This window comes from Empidonax traillii, unplaced genomic scaffold, assembly GCF_003031625.1.
Source record: "Empidonax traillii isolate 1590-97213 ecotype Southwest subspecies unplaced genomic scaffold, ASM303162v1 scaffold135:size1941959, whole genome shotgun sequence".
NCBI classification, from domain to species: domain Eukaryota; kingdom Metazoa; phylum Chordata; class Aves; order Passeriformes; family Tyrannidae; genus Empidonax; species Empidonax traillii.
In genome coordinates, this window is record NW_020955328.1 from 1,534,452 (window position 1) to 1,561,131 (window position 26,680).

Below are 26,680 nucleotides of genomic sequence, written 5' to 3' on the forward strand. Positions count from 1 at the left end.
TTATAATTATTAATGCATGATATGAATCTTTCTGTTGTGGCACAGCAGGACTATTAGGGAGATACTTATGGGTGCAGGAGAACCCTGATCAAAGAGGGGTAGGAAATAACACCCACAAACTGGCACTCAGCAACCTCACCCCTCGGTCTGTTCTCCTGGAGCTCCCCAGGGTTATCCCACTCTTGTCTCTGGGTGAGGGAGAGGCAGGAGGGGCCCCTCTGCTCTGCCTTGGGTGGTTGTGGCAGATGATGTGGTGAGAACAAGGGTGGTTTTAGGAGTGGTTTCTCCAGGGGGTGTTCCTGGTGAAGGTCCAGAGCAGGGATATTGTAAGGCCATGGAATCATAGAATGGTTTGGGTTGGAAGTGACCTTAAATATCATCTCATCTTGTTCCACCCCCTGCCATGGGCAGGGACACCTTCCACTAGCCCAGCTTGCACCAACCTGGCCTTGGACACTTCCAGGGATGGGGCAACCACAGCTTCTCTGGGCAACCTGTGCCAGGGCCTGCCCACCCTCCCAGGGAAGAATTCCTTCCCAATATCCCATCTAATCCTGCCCTCTGTCAGTGAGGAGCCATTTCCCCCTTGTCCTGGCACTCCATGCCTTTGTAAATAGTCTCTCTCCATCTTTCTTCTCAGCTCCTTCAGGCATTGGAAGGCCACAATTAGGTCACCCTGAAGCTTCTCTTCTCCAGGCTGAACAATCCCAATGCTCTCAGCCAAAACCCCCGTTCTCCCAGGCTGGATCAGCCTCAGCTCAGCAATATTTGGCAGTAGGAGGAGAGCAGAATTCATTTCTTTTCCTGCCAGTGAGAGGCTTCAGGTGCTGGGGAGTCTGGCTGGGGACACTCCTGGTGACACAAAGGTCCTTGCTCTGTGGGGAGCAATGGATGGGAGCAGGATGGATGTGAGCAGGGGGTGGATGCCTGGACTTGAGACAAACAACCACCCACCACCCTCCATTTCTGCCTTCTCTTTTTTAATTGCCTTTCTTTAAGTGGTGATATTTGTGTATTGTTCCCATTAGAGACAATTTACGTTCCAGGCATGGCATTATCAGTCCCTTGGTGTTTGCTTAGGGAAGAAAGTCTAATAGATTTCTGTTGACTTTTTTTATTCTCCCTCCTTCTATCGTTTTTAGTACGGATCTTGATCAGTTTATCTGTGTGGAGGGGGGGCTGTGTGTGCATTTATTCCTGCTAGGGAGGAGCTGAGCATCCTGGCCCCCATTCTGCCTGTCCAAATCTTTCCAGGGAAACTCTGGTGTATTCTAAACCCTGTATATATATATATTTACTGCAACCAAGACTGTATCCCAGATCCCGGTGATCCTGCAGGGTATGTTATTACTGTTCCCCAGTGTTCCATTGGAGCTGAACTTTTCAAACATACCCCAGAATAACTGCTCCTGACCACCCCTCTTGGGATGTCACCAGGGGGATATTGGGGTACCCTGCCTGGGAGTTTTTTCTGCAGGGGATGTGGGGAAATTACCTGGAATTCTGGACGTATGATGGGAACTGTGGGAGCAGCTCTGGAGAATTGTCACATTTCTCACAGTTAAGCCTAAACCCACACTGAAAAGTGAACAGAGTTTCACTGTCCTGGTGAGAGAGGTCCCTGCACTGCAACCTGTCCCCTGGGGGTCTCTGAAGAACAGGGTTCAGTTGGGGTCCAGAAGGTGACCAAGGGAATGACCAAGATCTCTCAAGTTGGAGACACCCATTCATATTGTTTATGGGGTTCATGTCTAGATTAGGGAACCCCTGACTGAGACAGGTGGGATTTATGGGTGTTTGCACCATGTAGAATAGGGGCTGTAATTTTAGTTTGCAAAGCATATTGAGTCCTTTTGATTTACCACTGACTGATGGAGTGACCTTGAGCAAAACACGCCGTCTCCCTACGCCAGGAGAGGAGAGCGGGGCAGGAGGGGTTTGACAAGGCATTTTTCATTTGAAAATGCCAGTTCACTGAAACTGGAACTCTTCAGTTAGAAAAAGTATCAGTTTGGGTGAATTTCCCATTTGGAATTTTCTGGGTCCGGTGAAAAGTTGTTTGGTTTTTTTTTTTTATTTCCCAACTGACTTTTCTTCCCAAATTAATTTTTATTTCTAATATCTGCAACACATATTTCAGAGGTCAGAAGCAACCATCTGGAGCCTGTCTTACACTAGTTCAGATCCCAAGATTGCAAAACTGGATTTTCTGTTGTGATTCAGAAATTTTTTTCCAAAATCCTCATCAATTAGCACGAGGTGGACAAACCTCCCTACCACTGATGTGTGGTGCTGCCAGCTGCAAACAGAGAGGGTTTCTCCTGTCTGTGAGCCCTGCTGCCTCTGTATCTGTGAGGAGCCTTGGCATCTCCAGGCAGCAGGAAGAAGCTGCAATTCCACGTCCACCTGGATGTCTCCTCCCCTGCTCCCTCCGAGGTGAAGTGCAATTGCTTTTTGCCCTTCCCCCCTCTGATCTCACCAAATTAAAGCAGGGAAAGACTCCACCAGCAGGACCTGCCTCTGGATTTGCAGTCAGGAGCCATCCCCAATAACCATCAGGCTGTCAGCTCCCCCCACCTCCCACCTCCCCCATCACTCACCAAAAGGAAAAAAGAGCCGGAGCCACAGCTGGAAATATATCATGCAATAGTGTATCATGAATTTCTTGTGAATCACATTGGTGAAGCAGGTTTATTTATTTCCGAGACTCTAAATCAATACAAAGTAGGTCTCTTAGTTCTGAAGCCGGGATGGAGTGGGAAAAAATGAGCCCATTGTACTCTTAAAACTTTGGGGAAAGGAGATGACAGCTATATAATTCCATTTACCAGGCACTAGGGGCTTTAATGTGAAGGTGACAGGGAGCTCTTTGTGCATTTAGAGCACCATATCTTCTAAATAAAAGATCTGTAGACTTGATAGTGGAGTATAGCTCTGACTTTAATAATCTCCAAGCATTAGACTGAGCCAATCTGTTCCCCAGTCAGAAGGGTCCCCCACCGAACGCTCGTAAATTAGAGGTGCAGGGACTGCACGGATTCCTGGATTAGGGATGCGGGAAGGGCCGTGTGTCTCCAGGCAGAGAGGAGCTGTGTGTGCTCCCACTGCCTTGCAGAGGGGCTGGGCTGGGGAAGGGGGCTGTGCTGGAGCATCCCAGCTCAGCCTGGCTCTCCTCTTCCCTCCAGCGCCGTGATCCGTGTGGGGGAAGAGCCGAGTGCTGAGATCTGGCGAGGCTTGGCTGCACGTAATAGCAGTCAGGTTTGAAGTCCCTACATTGTGTTCCTACGTGGTTTTTTTTTTTTTTTTTTTTTTTCTGATGAGACATTCATTCCCATCATTTCTGCCTGTTTATGAAAAATAGGCTATTTATAGGACGTGCGTGTGCCTCTTCTGCTTCGGGTTTCTGGCAGATGATATAAATTGTGGGATGGGAATTGCAATTATTGAAATTATTCGGCTAAAAATCTGGCACTTATATTTGATATAAACACATGATATGCTCGGAATAATAACAGCACTTATGTTGCATAATGATTCCCATTCAAGCCCCTCTGCTGTCATTTTTTTAGATCCTTCATCTTGGATGAAACAGATGAGCCAACCCAGCCCAGCTTTGCAGGGAATGTCCCAACTCACCGGCAGCTCAGGTTCTCAAAGGAGAAAGCAGCTGGTCAGGATGGGTTGGAGTGCTAGAAAATGACTCATGTTCACAAGACATGCCTATAAACCCCTTGAGGACCATATTTTGGAGGCTGGAAAGGCTCCTTTCCTGCTCTTGGAAGTTCTGTCTTCAAGAGCCTCAGCTCAGGACGTCTCCAGCAGGTTCCCTTGTACCCTTGGATGCTTTCTTGTGGAAACATTTGCACAGCAATATGCATTGCGCCCTTTAAGGTTGTTAATTGGAGATTGAATTAGTCGTCAGCCTTTAGAGGTGGAGCCCTGTGAGGTTGGAGGGGGGTTGCAGAGCCAAGGGATGAGCGATCGCGCTCGGTTTCCCAGGGCCGGTCTGGCTGTCTCTGGGCTGGCTTTCTGCAAGTGCCTGGAGTGCCAGGACAAGGGGGAATGGCTTCCCACTGCCAGAGGGCAGGGTTAGGTGGGATGTTAGGAAGGAATTCTTCCCTGGGAGGGTGGGCAGGCCCTGGCACAGGTTGTCCAGAGAAGCTGTGGCTGCCCCTGGATCCCTGGAAGTGTCCGAGGGCAGGTTGGACGGGGCTTGGAGCAACCTGGGATAGTTCCTGCCCATGACCAGGGAGTTGGAACGAGATGAGCTTTAAGGTCCCTTCCCACCCAGACCATTCTGGGATTCTATGATCCTCTTGACCCCCCTGAGTGCCCAGTGCCTGCCCTGGGGATGGAGCAGCTCGTTCTGCCTTTGGGCTGTGCTGAGGTGGGGGCTGATTTGGAGCTCCCCTGTGCCCCTCTTTCCCTTCTCTTTCTGAGCACCTGCCCAGGGCTCACCTGTGCACATCCATGTCCCAGACACTCCTCAGCACCACCTTCACCTGGAGCTGGGGCCCTGCTGTCCCTGCTGCCAGCCCTGATGGGTAAATCCAGCCCTGGCTGGGCGTGCAGGGGGATTTCACGTGCACAGCCCTGCACTCCTCTGGAATGGCTGCAGCACTCGGGAGAAGGAGCTGCATATTTATCTTGATCTCCAAAAAGGGATTTAAGGGCCAGAGCAGGCGGTATATTAGGCTGTTTCATTGCCTGTCAGCAGTGCTAAACCTGAGCTGTCTGCAGTGTCTCCAGATAAGCAGTAGCAGAGGCCCATTTTGCATGTACATACGTTTGCATTAGTTCAGAGAGGGGGAGTTTAAACCCTCTTTATTTTTATTTTCCTCTGTGGAAAGCAGTTAGCTAGGCTTGTGCCTGGCATCTGGAGGCTTGGGCTTTTCTTATCCTTGAACCTAAATCTATGCTGCTGTCTTTTCTACCCTGGCTTTGCATGGCACTGATTTTGTTAGAGGAAGATGAAGGTGTTTGAGCTCAGAAGGGAGACCCAGGAGCCTCCCTGAGCTAAACCACTGTGCTTACCTTTTATTCTGTATTTTTGGGACTAGTTGTGCAACTTTTGTGCCTCTGTTTATTCTGTACATAAACGTTGAGTGGCATCTGCCTGCTCTTCTCTCTCCAAAATGAGCAGTGCTGGGTGTTTGGTGGGGGAGGCCAGGCTGTTTGTGTGTGTGTGTGTGTGTGTGTGTGTTCGAGGGGTTTTTTAAGATCCAAATGAAGCAGGTGTGTAATGTCCTCTGTCTGTTAGAAAGACTCAAACCCATAAAAATAACAAACGGCGTGTATTTGCCAGAATGTCAAAGTTATGAGTTTATTTTGTAATGATGTGCTCCTGCCTTCATGAGGTAAACTGGCCGTGGCAGAGGTGTTATTAGTAATATGGAGTCAGTGGAGCAGAAAGCCGAGTGACCGAGAGATCAGTGTATCAGTCAGGGAGAGGGCAAATGGGAAGAGACAGCAGGAGAATGAGAAAAGAGCTCAGATTGGAGATGGAGCTGAGTGAGAGAATGAGAAGCCACAGCCTCTCGGAGGAGCTGCTGGGGCTTTGTCTTTGCTGTGCCAGTCTGGGGTTTTTCCACAAAAAAAACACCCTTCCAGTTGTCTTGGAGCAGTTTGGAGCTGGAGCTGAGCTGGTCTCAGACGTGTATGGGCTCTGTTGCTGCCTGGGGAAGGGCAAGGGGTAAAACTGACCCCTGCCTCAGTGTCCCCACCTGTATCATTCCCCTTGGGGATCGTAGAATCCCAGTACGGTTTGGGTCGGGTGGAATCCTAAAGATGTGATTTCAAACCCCCCTGCCCTGGGCAGGTCCACCTTCCACCAGACCAGGTTGCTCCAACCTGGCCTTGGACACTTCCAGGGATTCAGGGGCAGCCACAGCTTCTCTGGGCAACCTGTGCCAGGGCCTGCCCACCCTCCCAGGGAAGAATTCCTTCCCAGTACCCAATGTAACCCTTCCCTCTGTTTCCTAGGGATCACTGTCCATTCTGATCAATAGGGATCAGTGTCCATAAGCTCTTACTTGCACACAGGGTTTGGGAAGGTGTGTTGGGAGTAGTTTCCTCCCTCCTTTTTGTGCCCAAGTGATCCTGAGGTGCTGCAGGGATGGTTTTGTGTGTCTCTCCTCAGCCAACACCTCCTCATCACAGTCCCATCCCTGATGGTTTTCCCATTTTCCTTCCACAAGGTGCTTGGACGGGAAGTTTACACCTCCAACAACCAGCTGGGTGGGATCCAGATCATGCACAACAACGGGGTGACCCACGACACGGTCTGTGATGACTTTGAAGGAGTCTACACCATCCTGCAGTGGCTTTCCTACATGCCAAAGGTAATTCCTGGCCCTGCAGAGGTCCAAGGTGCCACTACCTGTTTACAAGGTCTGGGTGCTCTCTCTGTCTGGGGTTTTTTCTCTGTTTTATGGTGCCCAACAAAGTGGTTTAGGCTGGTGGTTGAGGCTGTTGGGCATTATGGAATCAAGTAAATAATGTAGTTTTTGTCTCAAAATGCTGCAGGAATATGGGGCAGCCTGGAAGTGCCTGGGGTACCTTCACATCAGCCTCCTGGCTGCTGCCCACAGGACTCTCTCCCAGCAGTGGGTTGTCTCTGGCTGAAATGACTCAGAAAATCCCCTCTGAGGCAGCAATTTGCAGAGTTGATGTATGTGTGTGAGCTGCTCTGCAGCCAGGAAGGGAGCAACAAGCACACACAGGTGACCTTCCTGCAGGGAAGAGGGCATGGAATGAGGCAGGAGCCCTGGTCACCTTCCAGAGATTAAATTGCAGCCCCTCACTTGTCTGGATATGCCAGAAGTTCAAGAGCAAATGAAGCACAGTGTGTGCCAGAGGAGGCCAAAGGGGGGTTTGAGAGGGGATGGAGCACCTTGGAAGTCTCCTCAGGCTTTGGCAAGGCTCTGGGATCCCACCAGACAGGGGTGTGGAGAGAGGGAAAGAGAAATCTGACCCCGTCCCTTGGAGCTGGGGTTTGCTTTGGGACAATCACTTCCTTCAGTATCTTTCTTTTTCCCTTTTAGAATATCCACAGCCCTGTGCCTATCCTCAAATCCAAGGATCCAATAGACAGGACCATTGATTTTGTGCCCACCAAGACTCCCTATGACCCTCGCTGGATGCTGGCTGGGCGCCCCAATCCAAGTACGTCCCTCTGTGCTGGCCAGGACGTGCAGCAACACACCTTCCTTCAGTACTTGCTGGCAATGTCTGCAATCCAGATATATTTCAGAGTTTATGACATAATTAGTTTCAAACAATTTGAATATAATTTATAAATATTGGTATATTATATCCAAAATTAGGATGTAAGTTCTGAGTGCTCAAGGACACCTACAATTATTAGTTTTATAATTACTTAGAATAGTTACTTTTATAGATTTTTTTTTTTTTTAATGATTTAGAGGAAAATCCATACACAAAGGGTGAAGGAATCACAGTATTCCTGCAGATCTTGGGGAATTATTGCGTTGGCACCACTGCCAACCACGGAACCCCCGCTGGGGCTGTGCAGCCTGTGTAGGTGCAAGCTGCAAACTGGGTGACCATTCCTCCTGCTGTTATTAATGAGTTTGGGGGGCTAAAATGAGATTTGTGATAAACTAAGTTTTCTGGTTTTGGATAATATTTTTTCATCATCTCTCAAGTAATTCATCCAGCTGTCTGGGGCGCCGCTAACGCCGGCTCCCAAATCGAGTGACTTCAGATTTTAATTTAGTGGAAGCGTTAGGGAAAGCAGATGATTCCCTGTGATAAGTTAAAGCAGATATCTCCTAGGTGAAAAGTTAAAGCCATTTATTAGAGGAGATATTGCCGTGATATTCTTCAAACTGACGCCCGACACGAGGCCAGAATCTAAACGATCAGCTTTGGGCCCGCGATAAAGAGATAATTTTGAAATGGATGGTCACATTTTACAGTGGGGCCACAGAGGCAAGGAATGTAGAACACAGTAATTACAAGTTTGGTCTTGATAAAACACTCTCCATCCTGTTTAAGTCAGCAGAGGTTACCGTGCTTGGATCTCCACTTTTTAATTGGTTTTGGACTTGGGTTTGCAGAAGCAGAGGTGCTTGTTCAGATTAAAAAGTTCCTGGGGAGCTGTGTGCCAAGGGGTGAAGCTGGGAGGCATTTGGGGTTTTTTGGGGGACTTTTTTGTGGCTTTTTTTTTTTTTTTTGCAGAGCTTCCCAAAGCCCCAGTGCAAAGCAGCTGCCTCCAGAGCGATGTGTTTTCTGTAATTGTGTCTGAGTTCTAAAACATCATCAGAATTTTCATATTTAGTTCCCGGGTCTCTGCAACATTCCATCTTTAAAGGAAAGATCAGGCAGAATCAGGAGAGAAAACGTGAGAGAAGTTTTAAAATAGAAATAGGTGTTTTGAAAAACATCTTTAATGACTTTACTGCCTTTTGACAAATGTTTGTAGTCTTGACAAAACCAGAGTTATTTATTTAAAAGCAGGGGAAGTCCCTCTGCTCCCCGAACCCCATCGTTTAACAATAAATGATGCTTTTGCTGATAAATTGCTGTCTTTATGCAGACTAGGAAATGAAATAAGACATGATGGCTGAAGGCAGACAAATGCTCCACTGTCTAATGTTCCCTTGTACTGTCATCTATTTAAAAATAAATAAATAAGGAGACAGTGCCACGTTCCCCAGGTGGAATTTTCAAGCAGGTTTTCAGTTGCTGCTTTGATACTCTCTTTTCTTTCCTCCCTCCCTCCGTCCTCCTCTGAGATTTCCCTGTTTTCCTTTCCCTTTAGATCAGAAAGGGCAGTGGCTGAGTGGGTTCTTCGACAACGGTTCGTTCATGGAGATCATGCAGCCCTGGGCACAGACAGTCGTGGTGGGGAGAGCAAGGTGAGTTCTGAGGGGTGTTTCAGACAACTGTGGAAATCAGGTTTTGGTTGTGCTTTGCATTTATGTAGAGCACAACATCCTCTGATTATTTATTTTTCTATATATGTGTGCCTATGTCTGTCTAGTGGAAGATGTCCCTGCCCACAGTGGGGATTGGAATGAGATGATCTTTAAGGTCCCTTCCAACCCAAACCATTACATGATTCCATAATTCTGTGATTTAAAGGCTTTTAGGCCCCTGTGCCAGGGGGTGGAAATCAATGATTTGGCAAAGCCAGAAGCTGCTCTGTCCAGGCCCACGCTCAGCTTTGCTTGCAGTTCCTTCCTTCTGACAAATTCCAAGTGGCTTTGGACTCTCACACAGCAGGGATATATAACACAAATGAAACAGACTCCTTTCAAAAGCAGTGGCACTTTGAAAAAAAAACAAATATGAATGTATTCTTCTGGGATTTTTACTGTAAGTGCTGCCAAAACTCATCTCTTGTATGTATGTTTGGAATATGTGTGCTGTTGGCTGTAAATTGTCTTTTATTATTCTATGGCAACTTGTCCAGGGACACACTATAAAACAAGATGTAGCATCTTCATGTGCTGGCCTGATAAAATTTATATGAAGTATTATGGAAAACAGAAGTTGTTTTGAGCTGTTTTCAAGTTCAATAAATAACTGTAATACTTGGATAAAGATGTTCTTTATTAGGTCACATGGGCCCTAATACAGAAGTTATAAGTTACCGATTTAAGACGGCTTCTGCAATTACGGGGTTCCAGCAGACTCTTAATCATAGGGAATGGGAATATTTCCAGCCCCTCAGTGCACATGGGCCCTGTCTCTTCCCTGCCTGTACGTGTGTCATCCAGCCTGGGGTGGCTGAGGAGGGAGTGTGGGCTCTGCTGGGACTCTGTCCTGGGAATGTGGAGGCAGCAGCAGCAGCAGCAGCGCCGTGGCTTTTGTGGGAAGGGGCGGTTGGATTCGGTGTCAGTACCAAAATCTGGGTGGTGGCAGGTGAAGGGTGGTGTGGAGACATGGATGGATCACTCAAAATTTGGGTTTGGTTTATTGTATATAATTTCTAGTGAGGAATGTGCCCATTTTTAGTGCCCAAATTTGTCTTTGAGAACTGTGACCTGTCCTCTGGCATCCTGCAGCCACTAGTTTCTGCTCTTCCAAAGGCCAGAACGCTGCCCCCACTGTTTGATTTGTCTCTCCTGGGTATTTGGATGCAAATTGGAAAAACTATCTAGTTGAGTAAGAGTTGAAACAGGAATTCTGTTTTGCCTCCCTTGCTCCCAGGCTGGGAGGGATACCTGTAGGAGTAGTTGCCGTAGAAACAAGAACGGTGGAGCTCAGCATTCCTGCCGATCCTGCAAACCTGGACTCGGAGGCCAAGGTGGGTTGAACACGTGCTCTGTTCCTTGTTTGTCCTCTGCAGATGTCTCTGTGGAAGAAGCACTTGTTTGGGTGGGATTTTCCCCCCAAAATGGGGCACAGATGGGTAGCCATTCCCTGGTGAGGTGGCAGTGCCTGGCAGCTGCTGGGAGGGGTGCCTGGACTGTCACGTTGGCCATTCCTGCAGGAGACACGTTCCCCAGCACTGCTGCTTCCCTTAGGACTCAGGGGAGGTGCAGGGACAAGGGCCCAGGAGATGTGACAAGCAAAAATCACTTCCCTGCTCACTCACTGTCACCAGAGGGTTTCATGGGCTTCCTCTCTGACATTTTGCTTTTCCTCTGCCTGATTTCACAGCTCTGGCCCTGCCTCATCCCTTTGGGGTTTTTGCCATCCTTTTCTTTGTCTTCTTCTTCTCCCCCTCCTTACAGCAGCTGTAGTGTCAGGCTTTCCATACCATCTCTGTTCTAAGTTATTGAGGATTCTCCTGTTGATGTTGGTGACAAAAGGATTGTCCCAATTTTTCCATGGCCAGGCAGGTCCCATCCATTCCACGTGCCACATCCCTCGTTGTTTATCCCCCATCGCAGCTCCTGTTGAATCTGTGCCCGTGTTTTTCTGCCAGCTCTTACACGAATGTGTTCCAAGGCTCAACAGTGGGTTTTCCTTCCCCACAGATAATCCAGCAGGCTGGTCAGGTGTGGTTCCCTGACTCTGCCTTCAAGACTGCCGAGGCCATCAAGGACTTCAACAGGGAAGGGCTGCCCCTGATGGTCTTTGCCAACTGGAGAGGTTTCTCTGGTGGAATGAAAGGTAACCAACACTTTGGATCCTCTTTGGTGTGTCCTGGAGGGTGGTTTGTCTTGGCTGCTCAGGGCACCACGCAGTGCTGCTTTCCATTTTGTGGAGTGCCAGGAGTGTGAGATCACTGCCATGGAATTTAAAGAAGTTAAAGATGAGGGCCTCTTACCTGTGTGTGGCAGCTCATAAGCACAGGAGAGAACTTCCAGGGGCACTGATGTGCTGGAAGTTCCTGCTCTGGAGGGCTCACAGGGTGACAGAGGCTGTTGGGCTCTGCTGTCTCATTAGAAGGTCACAAAGCCAAGCCTTTGAGTTGGGCAGATGCAAAGATGGGAGGTGGCAAATGTGGCAAAATTATTTCCTCTGGAAAATACCTGTTACCTTTCAGGGTGGATTCTGCTCCATGTGCTGCTGCTTTCTCCCTTCATGACTTGCTTTCCCAACCACACAAGAAATTGTGTGGTTATTTATTTATTTATTGACCTTATTTAGACCTTAAATATTATTTTGCCTTAAAATGTCAGATCTAGCTTTGCCAGTGCCCTTTGCTGGGTTCCTCAGAAACTGAGTTTAGCTCTGGAGTTGGGACAAGGAGCCCAAGGTGGAACAAGGCAGCACAAGGATGTTAATATTTGTATGACATCTCCCAACTTACTCCACCCCAGCTGGGAGGAGGAGGAGGAGGAGGAAGAGGAGGGAAGGCCAGAGCCATTGCAGTTGGCACCTTGCTCCCTGCCTTTTCCTGCCTCTTGTTTGCTGGTGGTGTCTCCTGACACTCTCTGCGTCCCTTGGGGAGTTGTTTGCAGTTTTGGTTTCAGTGCTGGCTGGGGATTATGCAGGGAGGGAAAATAAACAATTATGCCACCCCTCAGTGCACACAAACACACTGCCAGGAGCCGACTGCACTGTGGGTAAAATGACTCCAAAATTGTGTGTAATGAGTAGGAAAAGATTAGAGACAGCTCTTGCTATGCTGAAAATTGACATTAGTGGAGGGGGAGGAAAAAAAAAAAAGAGGGGAAAAAAATACACCCCCCTTCCCCAGTGGGCCTGGGAGGTCTAATTCCCGCTGTAAAATAAATAAATAAAGCCATAAATAAGGGCTGCTCGCGGTGCTGGTGCCGGCGGTTTCCCTGACCAGCTCTCTCTCTGACCAGAAGGCTCTTCAGCATAATGCAAAATTAAATTATAAAAAAAAATAAAAAAAACCTGGCTGGAATATTTAGATGGAGGAGCCATTTGGCGGGGGTTTATTTGGGTTGAACCGGCGCTGACCCGCGACAGGGGGGGACGTGAAGCGTGAAATTCACTGGAAATTAGCACCGGGGTCCTGGGCTCGGCAGGGACCCTCTGAGAGGATGCAAATCCCACCCCCCCCCCGACATTCAAGCGGGGGCTGCGGGGTCACCCACGCTCGGGGCTTCCTCTTTGACTTATTATTTTTGCCTGTAAATAACAATAACAATAAATAATAATAATAATCATAATAATTAATCGGAGAGAAAAGACCGGTTTGAATCTCAGAGCCCCTGAAGGGTGGTGGGGTTTTGTGTGCCGGGGGTTTGGGAGGGGGCACGGTGTGTCTGAGCCAGCACTGCCTGGTGTTCACCTCCAGGTCCCATCTGATGATCCAGCCAAGCTGATGAGATCCGTTCCAGCTTGGGAGGTTTAGGGCGCGTTGCCCGGCACGGTGGAGATGCACGGAGCTGCCTGCAGCCTTTCCCAGCACGTGTGCTGCTCTGAGGGACAGTATTTACACACGGGGTGTGATGATAAGAGCTTCCAGCAGATCTGGGGGTCTGTGTGGGGTGGACACTGATGCTCAGAGGACAGGACAGAGCTCTGTGAGCACTCCCTGCCCTCCTGCAGACCCCACACTGCTCTGCTGGGGCACTTCTGCAGCATCTCCACCTTGCAAGGGGCTTATTAAGAGCTTATTAACATCTTAAAATGTTTGTGGTGTTCTCGGCTCGGGATGGTGATGGAAGTGTCTGGGGTTAGTTTTAAACACAGTGAGTATGTTAAGTTACAGTAAGTTTATTCAGTCTGCATCCTGCCAAGGCACTGGAGCACAGAGCACCGGGCACCACAGGGCACTCACCACCTGCAGCAGGTAAAGCTGGTGCTCTGTTCTCCTTTGTAAGAGTGGAGAGCGCAGCAGAACTGCAGGCAGCTGTCCCAGTATGGCAGATATTTTATAGTTTCACACTCAGATGCAGTTCTGGGATGAATCAGGGAGGCTGTGTGTTCTGCAGATCACATGTGGGCACCACTGGCAGGTGGTCTTGGGCTGTCTTTGCAGGATTTGTATGATCCTTATCAGCTGTACTTTTATTTCTTAAAAACAGGCATTTTGTGGATTTCCACTCAAAGTGCAGGCAAATTGAACAGTTGAGACTTAACTGAATACAGAACCGTAGGGTTGTGAAGTTCCACCTCTGAAAGGCTGATCCTGAAAGATCTGTAGGCACAGAAGTACTTACCTGACCACCTGATGGCACCTGGTAAATAAAACACTTCCCCAGTAAAGCCTAAGGAGATTTGGAGCTCTGAGAAAGCACCGAGTTCCCCCAAGTTCTCTGCTCCTCCTCCCTCCTCTGCCCTGTTCAAACACGTAGTGCTGCTCTTTTCTGCACTTCACCTGAGTAAAATATATATACCCATGGCAGGGGTGAAAAATGTATTGCTAATTACACAATTATTTTATTATGTAGCACTAGTAAAAAATGTCTAGTAAAGAATTAATTCAGTTAAAATAATTTGAATCAAGCAATTATTTTCTTAACACTGGAATTAGCTGAAAGTACTTCAAGTGGTTTATTACTAGCACTACATAATAAAATAATTGTATAATTAGTAATAAATTTGTCACCCCTTTTGAGTCTCTTTCTTTGCTCGGGACAAAGGGAAAGGTTGGAGTTTTGTTTGGTTCTCAGTCCCCACTGTCTCTGCCAGGATTTATATTTATTCCCAATTAGAGGGGATAAATTGTTCTTCTCTTTGTCAGAGTTTGATATCTCTTAAATAACATGAAATTCCTTTGCTTGGGTACTTGGACAATGACCTTGGAAATGGAGAGATCACATCAGTGCTAATATATATAGATATTATATATATACATACACCCCACACATATTTTATATATACCTCTCTCACTTGCTCTATATATGTTAGTGTGAATATATATATATCTGTATATTTATATAATATAAAAGAGTGTATTTGTGTGTTTCCCAAAGAGTCAAAAGCTTAATTATGTTCATGTTAATGCTTAACACTGAAATGGGGGTAAAAGGACAAGGGGACCTTGGCTGGAGTCTCGTTCCTCCCCAGAAATGGTGGTTTTCTCAAGCGATAGAAGGATTTTAGATGAATAAAAATCTCAGTCTTTTCAGACTGTTTGTTACAGCAGCAGGTGTGGGAGATGTATAAATGGAGCTCCTTATTTTTCCTGCTCTCTGCACTGGTGTTTTAAAAAATTGGGGCAAACTGGGAGGGTCCAAGCAAAGAAGCAAAATGATGAAGGGGGTTGGGACAGTGTCCTGGGAGAGATGAGGGATGGATTCCTGTAGTGTCTAAGGAAAAAAAAACCACTGAAAAGCCTCCTGCTATTTGTAGTGAGCCTGAAGGAGCGGAGAGATTATGCAGGGTATGGGACAGGGGGTAGTAACATGGAATTAATGGGGAAGGAGGGGAAGTTTGGCTGAGCACTGAGGAAAATCTCATCTATTTGGCTGTGGAAATGCCCCTAAAGAAGCAGTAGATTTATTGTGTGGGATTCCTAAACGGAAGCTCTCAGAAGCACTGGGGAAGAACAGTCCTGTGTGAACAAAGAGATGGACTAGATGATCCTAATAACTATTTTTCATTTCTTGTATATTCGATTTAATACTTCCATATATAATTATATGTAACAAAATATATATATATATTCAAGAGTGCCTGTTTCCATTACAAACTGTATCCATTAGAAACTACATCATCTCATGGAAATTCTTTTGCCTTCCCCTTCTGTCTTTTATTTAAATCACCTTTGGGGCTGATATTTTCAATGTAGTGTCTTTACACAGTGGAGTTGTTCTTATTAATTTTGAGCAAAATGCCTTAAACAAATTCTAATGGAAGAAGAGCAGAATTCTGCTTCCCATCCCTCCCCACACACATTTTTACGAAGATCTGGGAAAGCTCTGCTGCTGTCAGGTGCTTTTTATGCAGATCACATGAGCTGTGGGAGAGGTGTAGGGCAGTGAGTCTGAAATTGGGCAGCTGTGCTCGTGTTGAGTGCAGAAATTCCCGGCCCTGACTTCCCGAACTGCAGGAATTCTCACTGGATTGGCTGGGAATGAGGGGTGGATCATCTCCAGGGCACCTGGTATAGAGGGGCTGGTGTGAGCTGAGGACCTGCAGCCCTGGGAGTGCATGTAGTTTCATGGGAAGTCACCAGACTGGATTTCCAGAGTGGAGGTCCCGTGTCTGGGAGCAGGAATGGTGTGGGAATATCCTGCAGGCTGGAGAGGGACTTTTTTTCACAAGGGCTTGCAGTGACAGGACAAGGGGCAATGGCCTTAAGCTGAAGGAGGGTAGATTTAGATTGGATTTTAGGAAGAAATTCTTTACTGTAAGGGTCGTGAGGCCCTGGCACAGGTTTCCTAGAGAGGAAACCATCCCTGGAAGTGTTCAGTGCCAGACTGGATGTGTCTTGGAGCAACCTGGGATATTGGAAGGTGTCCCTGCCCACGGCAGGGGGTGGAACGAGTTGGGCTCTGAGGTTCTAACTAAACCATTCCGTGATTCTACGATTCTGTCATCTCCTTTCTCAGCCCAGCAGCTGCAGTTGTAGCAGGGGTGGGGAGAGCTGAACAGTGGTGTTTTTGCCTGCTGTGACCTGCTGGGCAGGAGCAGCGCCGTGCCGTGACCTCGGGCGCCGTGTCCTCTCTCCCCAGACATGTACGACCAGGTGCTCAAGTTCGGTGCCTACATCGTGGACGGCCTGCGGGAGTACCGGCAGCCCGTGCTCATCTACATCCCGCCCCAGGGCGAGCTCCGGGGGGGCTCCTGGGTGGTCATCGACCCCACCATCAACCCGCGGCACATGGAGATGTACGCGGACCGCGAGAGCAGGTACGGCCCCTCCCGCCCGGCACGGCCCGCTGGGAGGCAGGGCAGCCTCGGAGCCTCCCAGCCTGCTCTGGCACTTTGTCTGATGACCTCAAAGTGCCCTTCTTTTCTCTCTTGCCATCGCTGCTCAGAGGGGGGATCCTGGAGCCGGAGGGGACGGTGGAGATCCGGTTCCGGCGGAAGGACCTGGTGAAGACGATGCGGAGAGTGGACCCCGTGTACATCCGGCTGGCCGAGCGCCTCGGTACGTCACCAGGGGGGCTGGTGGTGGGAGGGAGACCCCAAAAAGGGGCGCTGAGGCATTGGATCGAATTCCTGATCGTTTTTATTTACTGGTGTCTGAGCTGGGAAGAAACCAGACGAGACCAGCTGCGTGTGAGGAGATTCCTGTGTTTAGCGTACCTAGGGTATGGGTAAATAGTGTCTTTTTGTACTGATTTCTTTTTTTTAGTTCTGTTTTATTGACTGGATCTCACAACAGACCCTTACTACAGATGCTTGAGTGCAGTTTCCTTCCCAGCAGTTGGCTCAGCTCACTGAAACCTCGTAGGCCAAACCTTCCGCTGGTGTCCTTCTGTGCAACTAAGGATCTGGTCAAGGGCATTTTGGGCTGCTGGTCTGCCACTGGGTGTCTGAGGCAGTTTGCAGCAGCGATATCTGTGTGCTCCTGGGTTTCTAGGGAATCAGGGCTGTTCTCCTGCTCTCTGTGCACAGGGGGTGCTGTGCAGTGCTTGCCATGCCTTCCACTCCGAGTGATCCCACCCAGCAGCCCAAAATACAGAGTGCTCAGCAAAATGCACTTAATATCAGATATGTCCTCTCTCAGGGGAATGGGCTCTTTAAATAGTTCTTTACTAGCTCTTACTGTAAGAGTGTAATCTTGCAGAGCCTCCTTTTCCCTCCAAAATTGACTACATTTCAGCGGTGGGAGAAGCGTGCGACGTGGGTATGGTTTGAATTTATAAAGCCTTTTGGGATCCTTCAGGAGGAAAAGTGTTCTGCAAATGACTGATAAATCCTGGCTATTGCTGCAGTTACGTTTTATTATTTGGCTTTTTTTTTTAATTTATGGCAGGGCAACAATTTGTATACAAAACAACCCTTCTGATGCACTTCAGGAGGAGAATAATAGTGGTGGAGGGTGAGGGGGTGCTGGGATCAGAGGTCTGGCTGCAAAGCAGTTTTACCAAGGGCTTTGATTGCATCCAAGATATTTTCTCTCTTTTTTAATGATGGTATTTTGACTCTCTGTTTTCTCTCCCTGTGCTGATTGCTTTCTGGGCAAGAGGCAGGTTAGCAGGCTGAGTTGTGCAGAGCAGCACAAGGCAGCAGTTGTATCCGAGTTCTGATCTTGCTCACGTGCATGACGTGTGAGAGGGGACACGGATACCCCATGGATGGATGTGTTCTGTCTGTGTCTGCTGGTGGGCAGCTGATGGAGGGGGACCGAACTGTGGCCTTCCAGTACCTGGAGGGAGCCTGCAAGAAACATGGGGAGAGATTATTTGCAGGGGCCTGGAGTGACAGGACAAGGGGCAGTGGCTTCAAACTGACAGAATAAGTTTAAATTAGACGTTAGGAAGGAATTCTTCCCTGTGAGGGTGGGGAGGCCCAGAGAAGCTGTGGCTGCCCCATCCCTGGAAGTGTCCAAGGCCAGGTTGGACAGGGCTTGGAGCAACCTGGGCTAGTGGAAGGTTGTGGTGGTTTAGACCCTGGCTGGGCAGTGTCCCTCTGGGAGCAGCTCCGTGTCTGACACAGGGGAGCAGCTCTCTGGGAACGGAGCAATCAGATGTGTGGCTGGGCAAGGGAATGTGCTGAGCAGTCAGCTGGGGCAGTGCAGATAAATGGCCCTGCACAGCAGCACTGCTGCTGGGAGTGTTTCCCTTCACCTCACCATAAACCCACTGCCTGTGCCGAGCAAACCAAGCCACTGCCTCCAAACAGAGCCCGTGGCTGCTGGATGGATCCGTTCCCAGGATGGATTCCCAGGAGCCATCTGGACAAAGGCAGGTGCTGGAGTGTGTAAATCCTGAAGTGGTGGAGGGATGGGGAGCAGAGCATCACCCTCATCCCTGTCCTGTTTCACTGTCCTGGATCCCACCGGTGGGACCTGTGCAGCATCACCAGAAAAAAAATACAGGGAGAAAGATGGGATAGAGTTTTCTGCCAACGCTCTCAAATGCCGTGTGAGGAAGCAGGAGCCTGTTCAGGGGTTTTTTCCTCCTCTTCCTCTACAGGGTAATTACTCCCAGCAAACTCCATACACTTTAATTAAAATGACTGCAACACAAGAGCAAGTCACTTACAACTGTACATACCGAGAGCTCTAAAAGCTTCAGTCACTGATAAGCATCTCCCTGAGATGGATCGTAATTGCTCCCAGCACCGGGTGATCATTGCCGTTGTTTTGCCACTAATTCCAGCAGGAAAGACAAGATTGCAGGACACACTGAATTGCATAATTTTTTTTCTTTTTTTTTTTTTTTTCCTTTTTTTTTTTTTTTTTTTTTTTTTTTTTTTTTTTTTTTTTTTTTTTTTTTTTTTTTTTTTTTTTTTTTTTTTTTTTTTTTTTTTTTTTTTTTTTTTTTTTTTTTTTTGCTGGTTTTCTTTCTGGCCAATTTAAAATTTGTCAAAGTCGGTCTTCTTCTGGATCACTGCCCTTTGATATTTCGCGCACTCCATTTGCCACAAACAAGCCGCAGGGCCGCGGTTCATGCTGACTCCAGCAGAAGCAGAGAAAGCTCCATTTATCTTACACTGCCTGCTGAATTCTTACTCATTAGCTGGGGGTTCACTGCCTCTCTTTAACCCCTGAGTGGCTGTCATCCCTCCCGGAGCTGCTGGAGAGCGGGAGAAGGGAGATGCTCTCCAGCGGTGGCTCGGTCGGGAGATGCCGGGGTTGGGCTTGGCAGTCGGGGAGTGGGGAGAGCAGGGAAGGCTGGCAGATATTGAATAATTTGACATAAATCTGTTCATTATCAATTCTCCAGCACGATTGCTGAAATGTTTATTAGCCCCGTGGTTTATTAAAGTGTCACTCAGAGTTGGGCTCTTGCAACCGGCGTGGAGCAAAGGGCAGGGAGAGAGAGGATGGCCCTGATCCTGCCCCAGAGCACCTTCCCACATGGGGTAGGTGTGCAAGGAGAGCAGGGATCACCTAGAAATGTGGGAATGATGCAGACTGGGAGCCTCGGGCCAGAGTTAAAAATACAGAGATTCCATCGTATTTGTTTATTACAGCGAGGCTAAAAACATGTGGGAGTGGGATGGAAAGCAGTGATGTCAGGCAGCTTCTGGGCAGGGTGTCAGAGGCACAGATAATGGGTGCAAAAACTGCCTGGAATGTGAATGAAGGGAATGGCAAAATGGCTGCAGGTAGAGCAAAGATTGGATATTGCCTTTCCATGTTTCTCCTACCAGGTATTCATCTGGAAGGGAAAGGGCAGCATCCCCTCACCTGATACATGTTGTAATGGTGTGAACATCCTCCTTGGCTGATCCTCTGAAGTGTTGCCTGTGTGCTGGCCTGCATTTTTAATTGTATTTATTTAATTTATTTAAGTTCCTGACCAGTCACTCTGCATCCAGAATTGTTCTTAAGTTACCAAATGATGAGTGAACACTCAAGCAGTGAACACTCAACACTTCAGGCACAGCAGTTCCCCTCTGAAAATAAACATCTCGGGGTGCAGGACCAGACCTGGCCCTGACTGACCCACCTGGTGAGGGCTGTGCTGTGACTGACACAGCCTTGTTCCCTCAGTGGCCAAAAGCTTCCATCCCATGCCCTGTCTCATTCCAGGCTTTAGCTTGGGAGGTCGGGTTGGAGTTCTGAAGTCTGGTAATTCTATTTTGGGGCTGTGTGTTTGCTTATTGTTGTAATTACTCAAAACCCCCCTTGTTTTCTTCAGCAAAAACTTAGAGAAATGCTGCTGTTGCAATTCCGTCTCTCATGGAGTTTTGGACAAACCCAGTCAGGTTGTAACTTTATTTTTTAGGCAGTGCTGGTTTCAGTAGCTGCTTCCATGTGCAAGTGCTGCTGCATTTAAATTGGTGTTAATTCAAAATTCCGAGGCTCGAAGAGCAAGCGCTGCTTTCTGTCAGCTCCTCCACGATGGTTGGCGTCTGGGATATCCTCCCAGGAGGGCTGTAGATAGGAATTTTTTGGAATTACCTCCCTGCCACCCTTCACCTGTTTGGATTTGAGACCTCAGGAGCGAAGAGGGGGAAAGGACAGGGGTGGGACATCACCCGGTGCCGCTGTGCGAGGATATTTCAAGCCTGTGCCATGAGCATGTGTGACCTTCACTGGCTGTTCGTGCTGCACCTTTATAACATAAATCCTGCTGAATATTTAGTGAAGCAATTACAAGCCATCTCATTTAAAGAAACAAGAGACAATCCAAAAATGCCTGTCTCTCCGGGGACGTGAGTGGCTCTGAGTGACCTTCCCTCTCCCCTCTGGAGGGGCTCCCTCCAGCTGGGGTGGGAGGGTATTGCCTGGGCAGCTTTGCTGAATTTCATAGAATCCCAGGCTGGTTTGGGTTGGGAGGGACGTTAAAGCTCATCTCATTCCACCCCCTGCCCTGGGCAGGGACACGTCCCACCATCTCAGGGTGCTCCAAGCCCCGTCCAACCTGGCCTTGGGCATTTCCAGGGATGGGGCAGCCACAGCTTCTCTGGGCAACCTGTGCCAGGGCCTGCCCACCCTCACAGGGAAGGAAAAAATTGTGTCTGGGTAGAATTTTGTCAAAGACAGAGGAAGAGAAGGTGAGATCCAGGTAAAAGGATCCCAAGGCACCAAGGATGGGTCACACCTGGTCTCTGTGGTGGCAGGTTGGGTTTGCCCAGGTCTTTGAGTGCTTGTTTGAGGAAGAGGCAGGAAAATGGACAAGAAGTGCTTGGCTGTGCTGAGGGTGAGGGAGCAAACCCCACCTTGGAACAGCTTAGGAACCATAAACAACCACATGGACTCAGCAGCTCCCTGGCTCTCTGCAGTCAGAGGGGACTTCCAGTGACATTCCTTGAAGTCATTTTGTTTAACCTGTTAAAGTGGCCATATTTAAAAACCCCACTCTGCTTCTGAAGGCTGTGGGAAGCCCTGATCCAGGCTGTGGCAGCTGGATGGGGAGGCTGGAGTCACCCCATGGGGAGATGGCAGAGAGGGGACGATGGGGACAGGCAGGCTCGAGCCACCAGCTTCCTCCAGGAAGCATTTGGGGATAAATACCTCCTGTATGGATGCATCTAGGAACATTTTAGGTTAAACGTTTCCTTTGTGAGATTTTAAACCAGGCTTTGTTGGTTTAACTGTGTGTGTTTGTGCAGGGGGTTTTGGTGAGCCTTGGACTCTCCAAATCTTTCGGGTACCTCGAAGTTGCCGCTTCCCCAGGGGGTTTCTCCAACTTGTTTAAGGCAGTTTTGCTACTGAATGAAAAAGAAAAGACAGTTCTGCAGAACAAAGAGGCCTTGGTGTGCTCACCACCCAGGGTGGGCTTTGGAGGTGCTGGGAGCAGGATGAAGATGTCACACGGCCTCTTCCGATCGCTCCGGGATGATCCCGGCACCGTCCACAGGGACAGCCGTGGAGGCTGCAGAGCAAACCGCAGTCCAGGATAAATGTGACGCCTCATGGCACTTCCAGAGCTGCCCTGGAGAGTGTCCTGTGCTGCCTGCCAAGTTGGCAAGGTCACCCGTGTTGTTTCTTCCTTTGAATTGCCGTGGAGCCCCACCTGCGAGCCATTCCCTCCTCTTGGAATGTGGCTGTCTCAGAGAGCTGCTTCTTTTGTTTCCCTATTGATTAGCAGCCAATCCATACCTAGAGGTCTATAATGTTCCTATGATTTAAACTTGAACAGTTTCATTAACTGTCAAGTACCTTTAGAGCAAAGGAATCCCATATTTTAACTCCCCTCTCCTTGCCAGGGTTAAGATTTGTGGAAGGAGACCTCTTTTTTTTTTTTTTTTTTTTTTTTTTCCCCTCCACGAGAAATAAATAAATAAACCCCCAGCTTTCTGAAAAAAAACCCTGAGGCCTCAAGATCTGACTAGGAAAGAAAGAAAACCATTCCCAGATATTTAATTGTACAGGGGGCTTACGGGATTGATCGAGAGCTTAGCTTTTTACAATAGTCCAGTGAATAAGAAATGCTCCTGACAAACGATCGATGATGGGATAATCACTCTTTATCCCCCCTCCTCATTGTTACCTTCTTTCTTCCAGGAGAACAGGGTTCAGAAGTCAAAAATCTTTATAGACGCTGCTTTTAAATTAAGCAGAAAATAGACATTGACATATTTGTTAATCTCACCTAAATCATTACTGGGCCTGGCTGGGTGGACTCTGGGTGGCAGAGGCCGGAATTCACGAGCGGTGCTGCCTTAAGTGCATGTATTGCCATTAAAACCGGGGAGCCTGGCAGTTTAACGTGGATAAATATAGATAATTTTTTATTCTGAAGGTTATAAGGGGAGCTTCTCTTAATTAAAACCTTCTTACTCGCATTCGAAAGGTTAGGTAACATTTATATTGGCGGGCGCAGGAAAACATTCCTTCCCTGGAAAGGATCGTTGTCTGGATGGCCTGTGGCTTGGAAAAAAAATTAGATATATGTTCGTGTGTGTGAGCAAGAGACTGGGGTGCTCAGGCCAGGGGGGGCTCATCCCTTTGGAGCAGCAGCCCTGGGTCGTGGTGTCGGTGGGGATGAGCCGTGGAAGTGCACGGGAAGAGCAGGAGCATCGTGCAGATTCAGTGGGATGCTTCCCCCAGGACGCTGTCTCAGCTTCCAGGTGTGGTTTAGAGGCTTTCTTGGAACAGATTAATATCTGATCTTCATGCCTAGAAGCCTGTGGTGGACTTTTCTTGTGTGAATTTGCCTGATCACCTTCTGTGAGCCCGTTTGGGTGGGGCGACAGCGAGTTGTGCCGTTTGATTTTGCACTCTGTGAAGGCGTTCCCTCGTGGTGGCATTTTTGTAAAGCTCCTGCCCAGTGGTTTAATCTGTTCTTGTTGGGCTGGGATTGCTCTGGCTTCCTGCTGTGATGCCAGAGCCCCTGGAGTGGGCTTCCAGCAGGAACCAGCCTAAAGGAGAACTTGAAATGTGGAGGTGGTTTCACACCGCCCGTGTTTCTCGCTAAATGAACTGCGTGTTGGGACATTATTCTTTTTTAGGAGTAAGTCCCGTAAATGTCACTTAATTGATGGCTCAGATCATTGGCATTTAAATGCAGCAGAGTTTCCATGGTGAAAACACCCTCAAAGCTCTTGCCTGAATATCCGTGGCAGGAAATCAGAGATGTGACTCAGACACTGCCGGGCACTGCTGGGATCTGTCCTGGACCGCCTGGAGCTGCATCCCTGCCCCTGCTGTGCTCCTCCAGGTGTCTGAGGTGTGGCTGTGGTTGCAGGTACCCCCGAGCTGAGCCCAGCTGACAGGAAGGAGCTGGAGGCCAAGCTGAAGGAGCGGGAGGAGTTCCTGCTGCCCATGTACCAGCAGGTGGCCGTGCAGTTCGCTGACCTGCACGACACGCCCGGGCGGATGCAGGAGAAAGGGGCCATAACCGTGAGTACCCAGAGCCTCCCTGGGGATGTGTCTGGAGGGTTTGGCCCAGGGGAAAGGACGGTCTCCAGTGGTACCACAGACAACCCTCTGCCCCAGGGCTGTTGCCACCCTCTCCGTGGTTTGCTGGTCCCAGGACCTCGTGTGTTCCAGCACCTGAACCTGCTCCGTGTCCACGTGAGACCGCACACTCCAGGGGTTCACCAGCAGCTTGACCATGGCCAGTGAGATTTTTCTGGTCCCTGCCCCGTGGATGTGAGTGCCTCCCAGATGAGGCTGTGCTGCTCATTTGGGAAGCTCCATCTCTTTTTGCAGAAGGAAGGAGGTTTGTGGGAGGCAGAGGGGGCTTGGAGCAACTTTGACTAGTGGAAGCTCCCCCAAGGCAGGGGGCTGGAAGGAGATGAGCTTTTTAGGACCATTTTCCAACCCAAAGCTTTCTGGGATTCAATAATTCTGTGTAGTTCCTGGTGACCAAATGGTGTGACAGGGTGGAAGTCCTCGAAGCTCAGGCGTCTGAATCTCCACATTTCTCTTGTGCCAGGGGTACAACCAAGCACAGGATGAGTCCAAGCCTGTCCTTGCCTTTGGGAATAAGGAGTATTTATCCCTCCATGTAGATATTGTCCCTCACTCCTTCTCCCTTCTCCCCTTGTGTCTTGGGCAGGATGTTCTGGACTGGAAAACGTCCCGTACGTTCTTCTACTGGAGGCTGAGGCGGCTGCTCCTGGAGGACGTGGTCAAACGGAAGATCCACGACGCCAACCCCGAGCTGACGGACGGGCAGATCCAGGCCATGCTGAGGCGCTGGTTTGTGGAGGTTGAGGGGACAGTCAAGGTAAATGAGGAGCAGTTTCTCCAAGGCTTTTGTCCCTCCTGGGCTCAGGTTCAGGGAAGTTGTCCGTGGCCACCCTGTGCCCCCCTTCCCAGGGCTGCCATCACCTTCCTTCCCTCTGGAGCTTGGGGACGGTGGGAACAGACCACGGGGACCGTGGGGATTTCTTTATTGATTGTGCTGAGCCTGCAGTCTCTGGAGCTGCTTTTTGAGTTGGTTTTGTCACAAGCCTCTAATCTCAGTTCTGTTTTTTTTTTTTATTTATTTTATTTTATATTTCATTTTACTTCGTTTTATTTTATTATATGGGGTTTATTTTGTTTTATTTTATTGTTTTAATTGTTTTAATTTTTTTTTTTTTTTGGTTTAGTTTTAGTTTTCATTCTATTTTATTTTATTCCGTTTTTTAAAGTCCCAAACACTCAGGGGTTCCAGAGAAGGGGGGGAATGCTCTCTGGAGGGCAGCAGCCTTTCCAAGGTAGTGTCTGAGCGTCTCCAAAAGCGGGCAGCTCGTTAGCTAATACATTACACCAATCAAGGAGAGTTATCTTAAGCCACAATTAATCTGCTCCCTGGCATATGTTGATAGGGAAGCATCATGCTGTTTCTTAATTAAAAGCAAACGGATTAAAAATGATTAATAAGAGTATTAAATATTCTCCTAAACTAAAAGCTTTGGGATTCTTGGGTAAATGGAGCTTTACGCAGGTCTGCGACTGTATCGCAGCTTCCTGGGCTGGGGTTTTTTTTTCCCCCCTTTCCCTGGAATCTTCCTTTGTATGCAGGGAATGTTGCTGCATGGCAGGGGCAGAGCCAGGGAGCGAAGCCCGACGAGTTTAAAATCATAATAAGGAAAAACAATGAAATAAGCAAAATCTAGGAGTGACATCACTGGTTTGAGAGAGTGTTCAAGAAAATGAAATAATCCTGGTTTTTACTGAAGTGTGTCCAGGGCTGGGATGGGCCCTGCACCTGGGGCAGGAAGAAATTCCTCCCTAGGAGGGTGGGCAGGCCCTGGCACAGGATGCCCAGAGAAGCTGTAGAAGTGTCCAAGGCCAGGTTGGAGCAGCCTGGGACAGTGGAAGGTGTCCCTGCCCATGGCAGGGGGTGGCACTGGATGGGCTTTAAGATCCCTTCCAACCCAAACCATTCCATGACTCCAGAGGAATCTCACCTGTGGGTGTAACTGGGAAGGAGCTGATCCTGAGAGTCCCAGGGAAGAGGCAGACAAGTTCCTGGACTTGGGAAATTATTAATTAAACACGGAAATGAAGGGTGGGCAGTGAGGGGGTGCTCTGATTAGGCTGAGGGAGCTGGGGGGGCTTGACCTGGAGAAAAGGAGGCTCAGGGGGGACCTTCTGGCTCTGCAACTCCCTGACAGGAGGAGGGAGCCAGGGAAGGGAGGGAACAGTTGGACCTGATGATCTTAGAGGCTTTTCCAACCTTAATGATTCTGTGATTCCGTGATTCTGTGGCCCACTGGTGAGGCAGTGGGTGCCAGGGGAGTCTGAGGGGGCTCCAGGGGGTGCCAGGAAGGTGCCACCACGGCATGACGGCAACCAGCTCATTGTCATTCTGACTTTGACTTGGTTAGTGATAACAGAGAAGGATAGTGCACCTTTAAATGAGGAGCTTTGTGTTTAATTACCCAAATAAAATGACATAAATATGAATGAGTGCTAATGGCAGTACTTGCTTTTCCGGAAACCATTAACAAAACGATTCTTAAATGATTTGTAAAGAAAATGAGAGGAGAGGAGAGGAGCGAGAAGGCTATTAGGGGCTCACACACTCCTGAATTATTGCATAGTCAACTATCTAGCAAGTATCAGGTGAAATGATCTTGCAAAAGGCAAAAAGGGGGTTGTTGCTGAGGGTTTCAGACACCCCAGGCTGGTCTGCTGTGCTCACACCTGCCCAAGGGGCTGCTTGGCTGTATCAGGGATCCTGTGATGGCAGGGGGACACCAGCACCGGGTCAGTCTGGAGGTGATGGGGAGTCCCATGATGGTTTAGCACTGGGAGAAGCCCCAGATCAGCTGCATCTCAGGGTCAGTTGTGTCCCACCTGAGTTGGGGCAGCTGATCACGAGGGAAA

At 48.7% G+C, this 26,680-nt stretch overlaps 1 protein-coding gene across 6 annotated transcripts in view; it reads left to right on the top strand.

Annotated features, from left to right (window-relative positions):
* The window catches only part of ACACA (acetyl-CoA carboxylase alpha), a 109,328-nt gene that overhangs the window by 78,858 nt on the left and 3,790 nt on the right, over positions 1-26,680 (top strand). For all 6 annotated transcript variants that reach the window (XM_027883801.1, XM_027883800.1, XM_027883802.1 and 3 more), the window contains 9 exons: positions 6,198-6,341; positions 7,044-7,164; positions 8,786-8,882; positions 10,180-10,276; positions 10,953-11,088; positions 16,020-16,197; positions 16,326-16,438; positions 23,601-23,755; positions 24,417-24,587. In XM_027883801.1, coding sequence (XP_027739602.1) covers positions 6,198-6,341; positions 7,044-7,164; positions 8,786-8,882; positions 10,180-10,276; positions 10,953-11,088; positions 16,020-16,197; positions 16,326-16,438; positions 23,601-23,755; positions 24,417-24,587 — 1,212 coding nt within the window. The remainder of the gene's footprint in view (positions 1-6,197; positions 6,342-7,043; positions 7,165-8,785; positions 8,883-10,179; positions 10,277-10,952; positions 11,089-16,019; positions 16,198-16,325; positions 16,439-23,600; positions 23,756-24,416; positions 24,588-26,680) is intronic.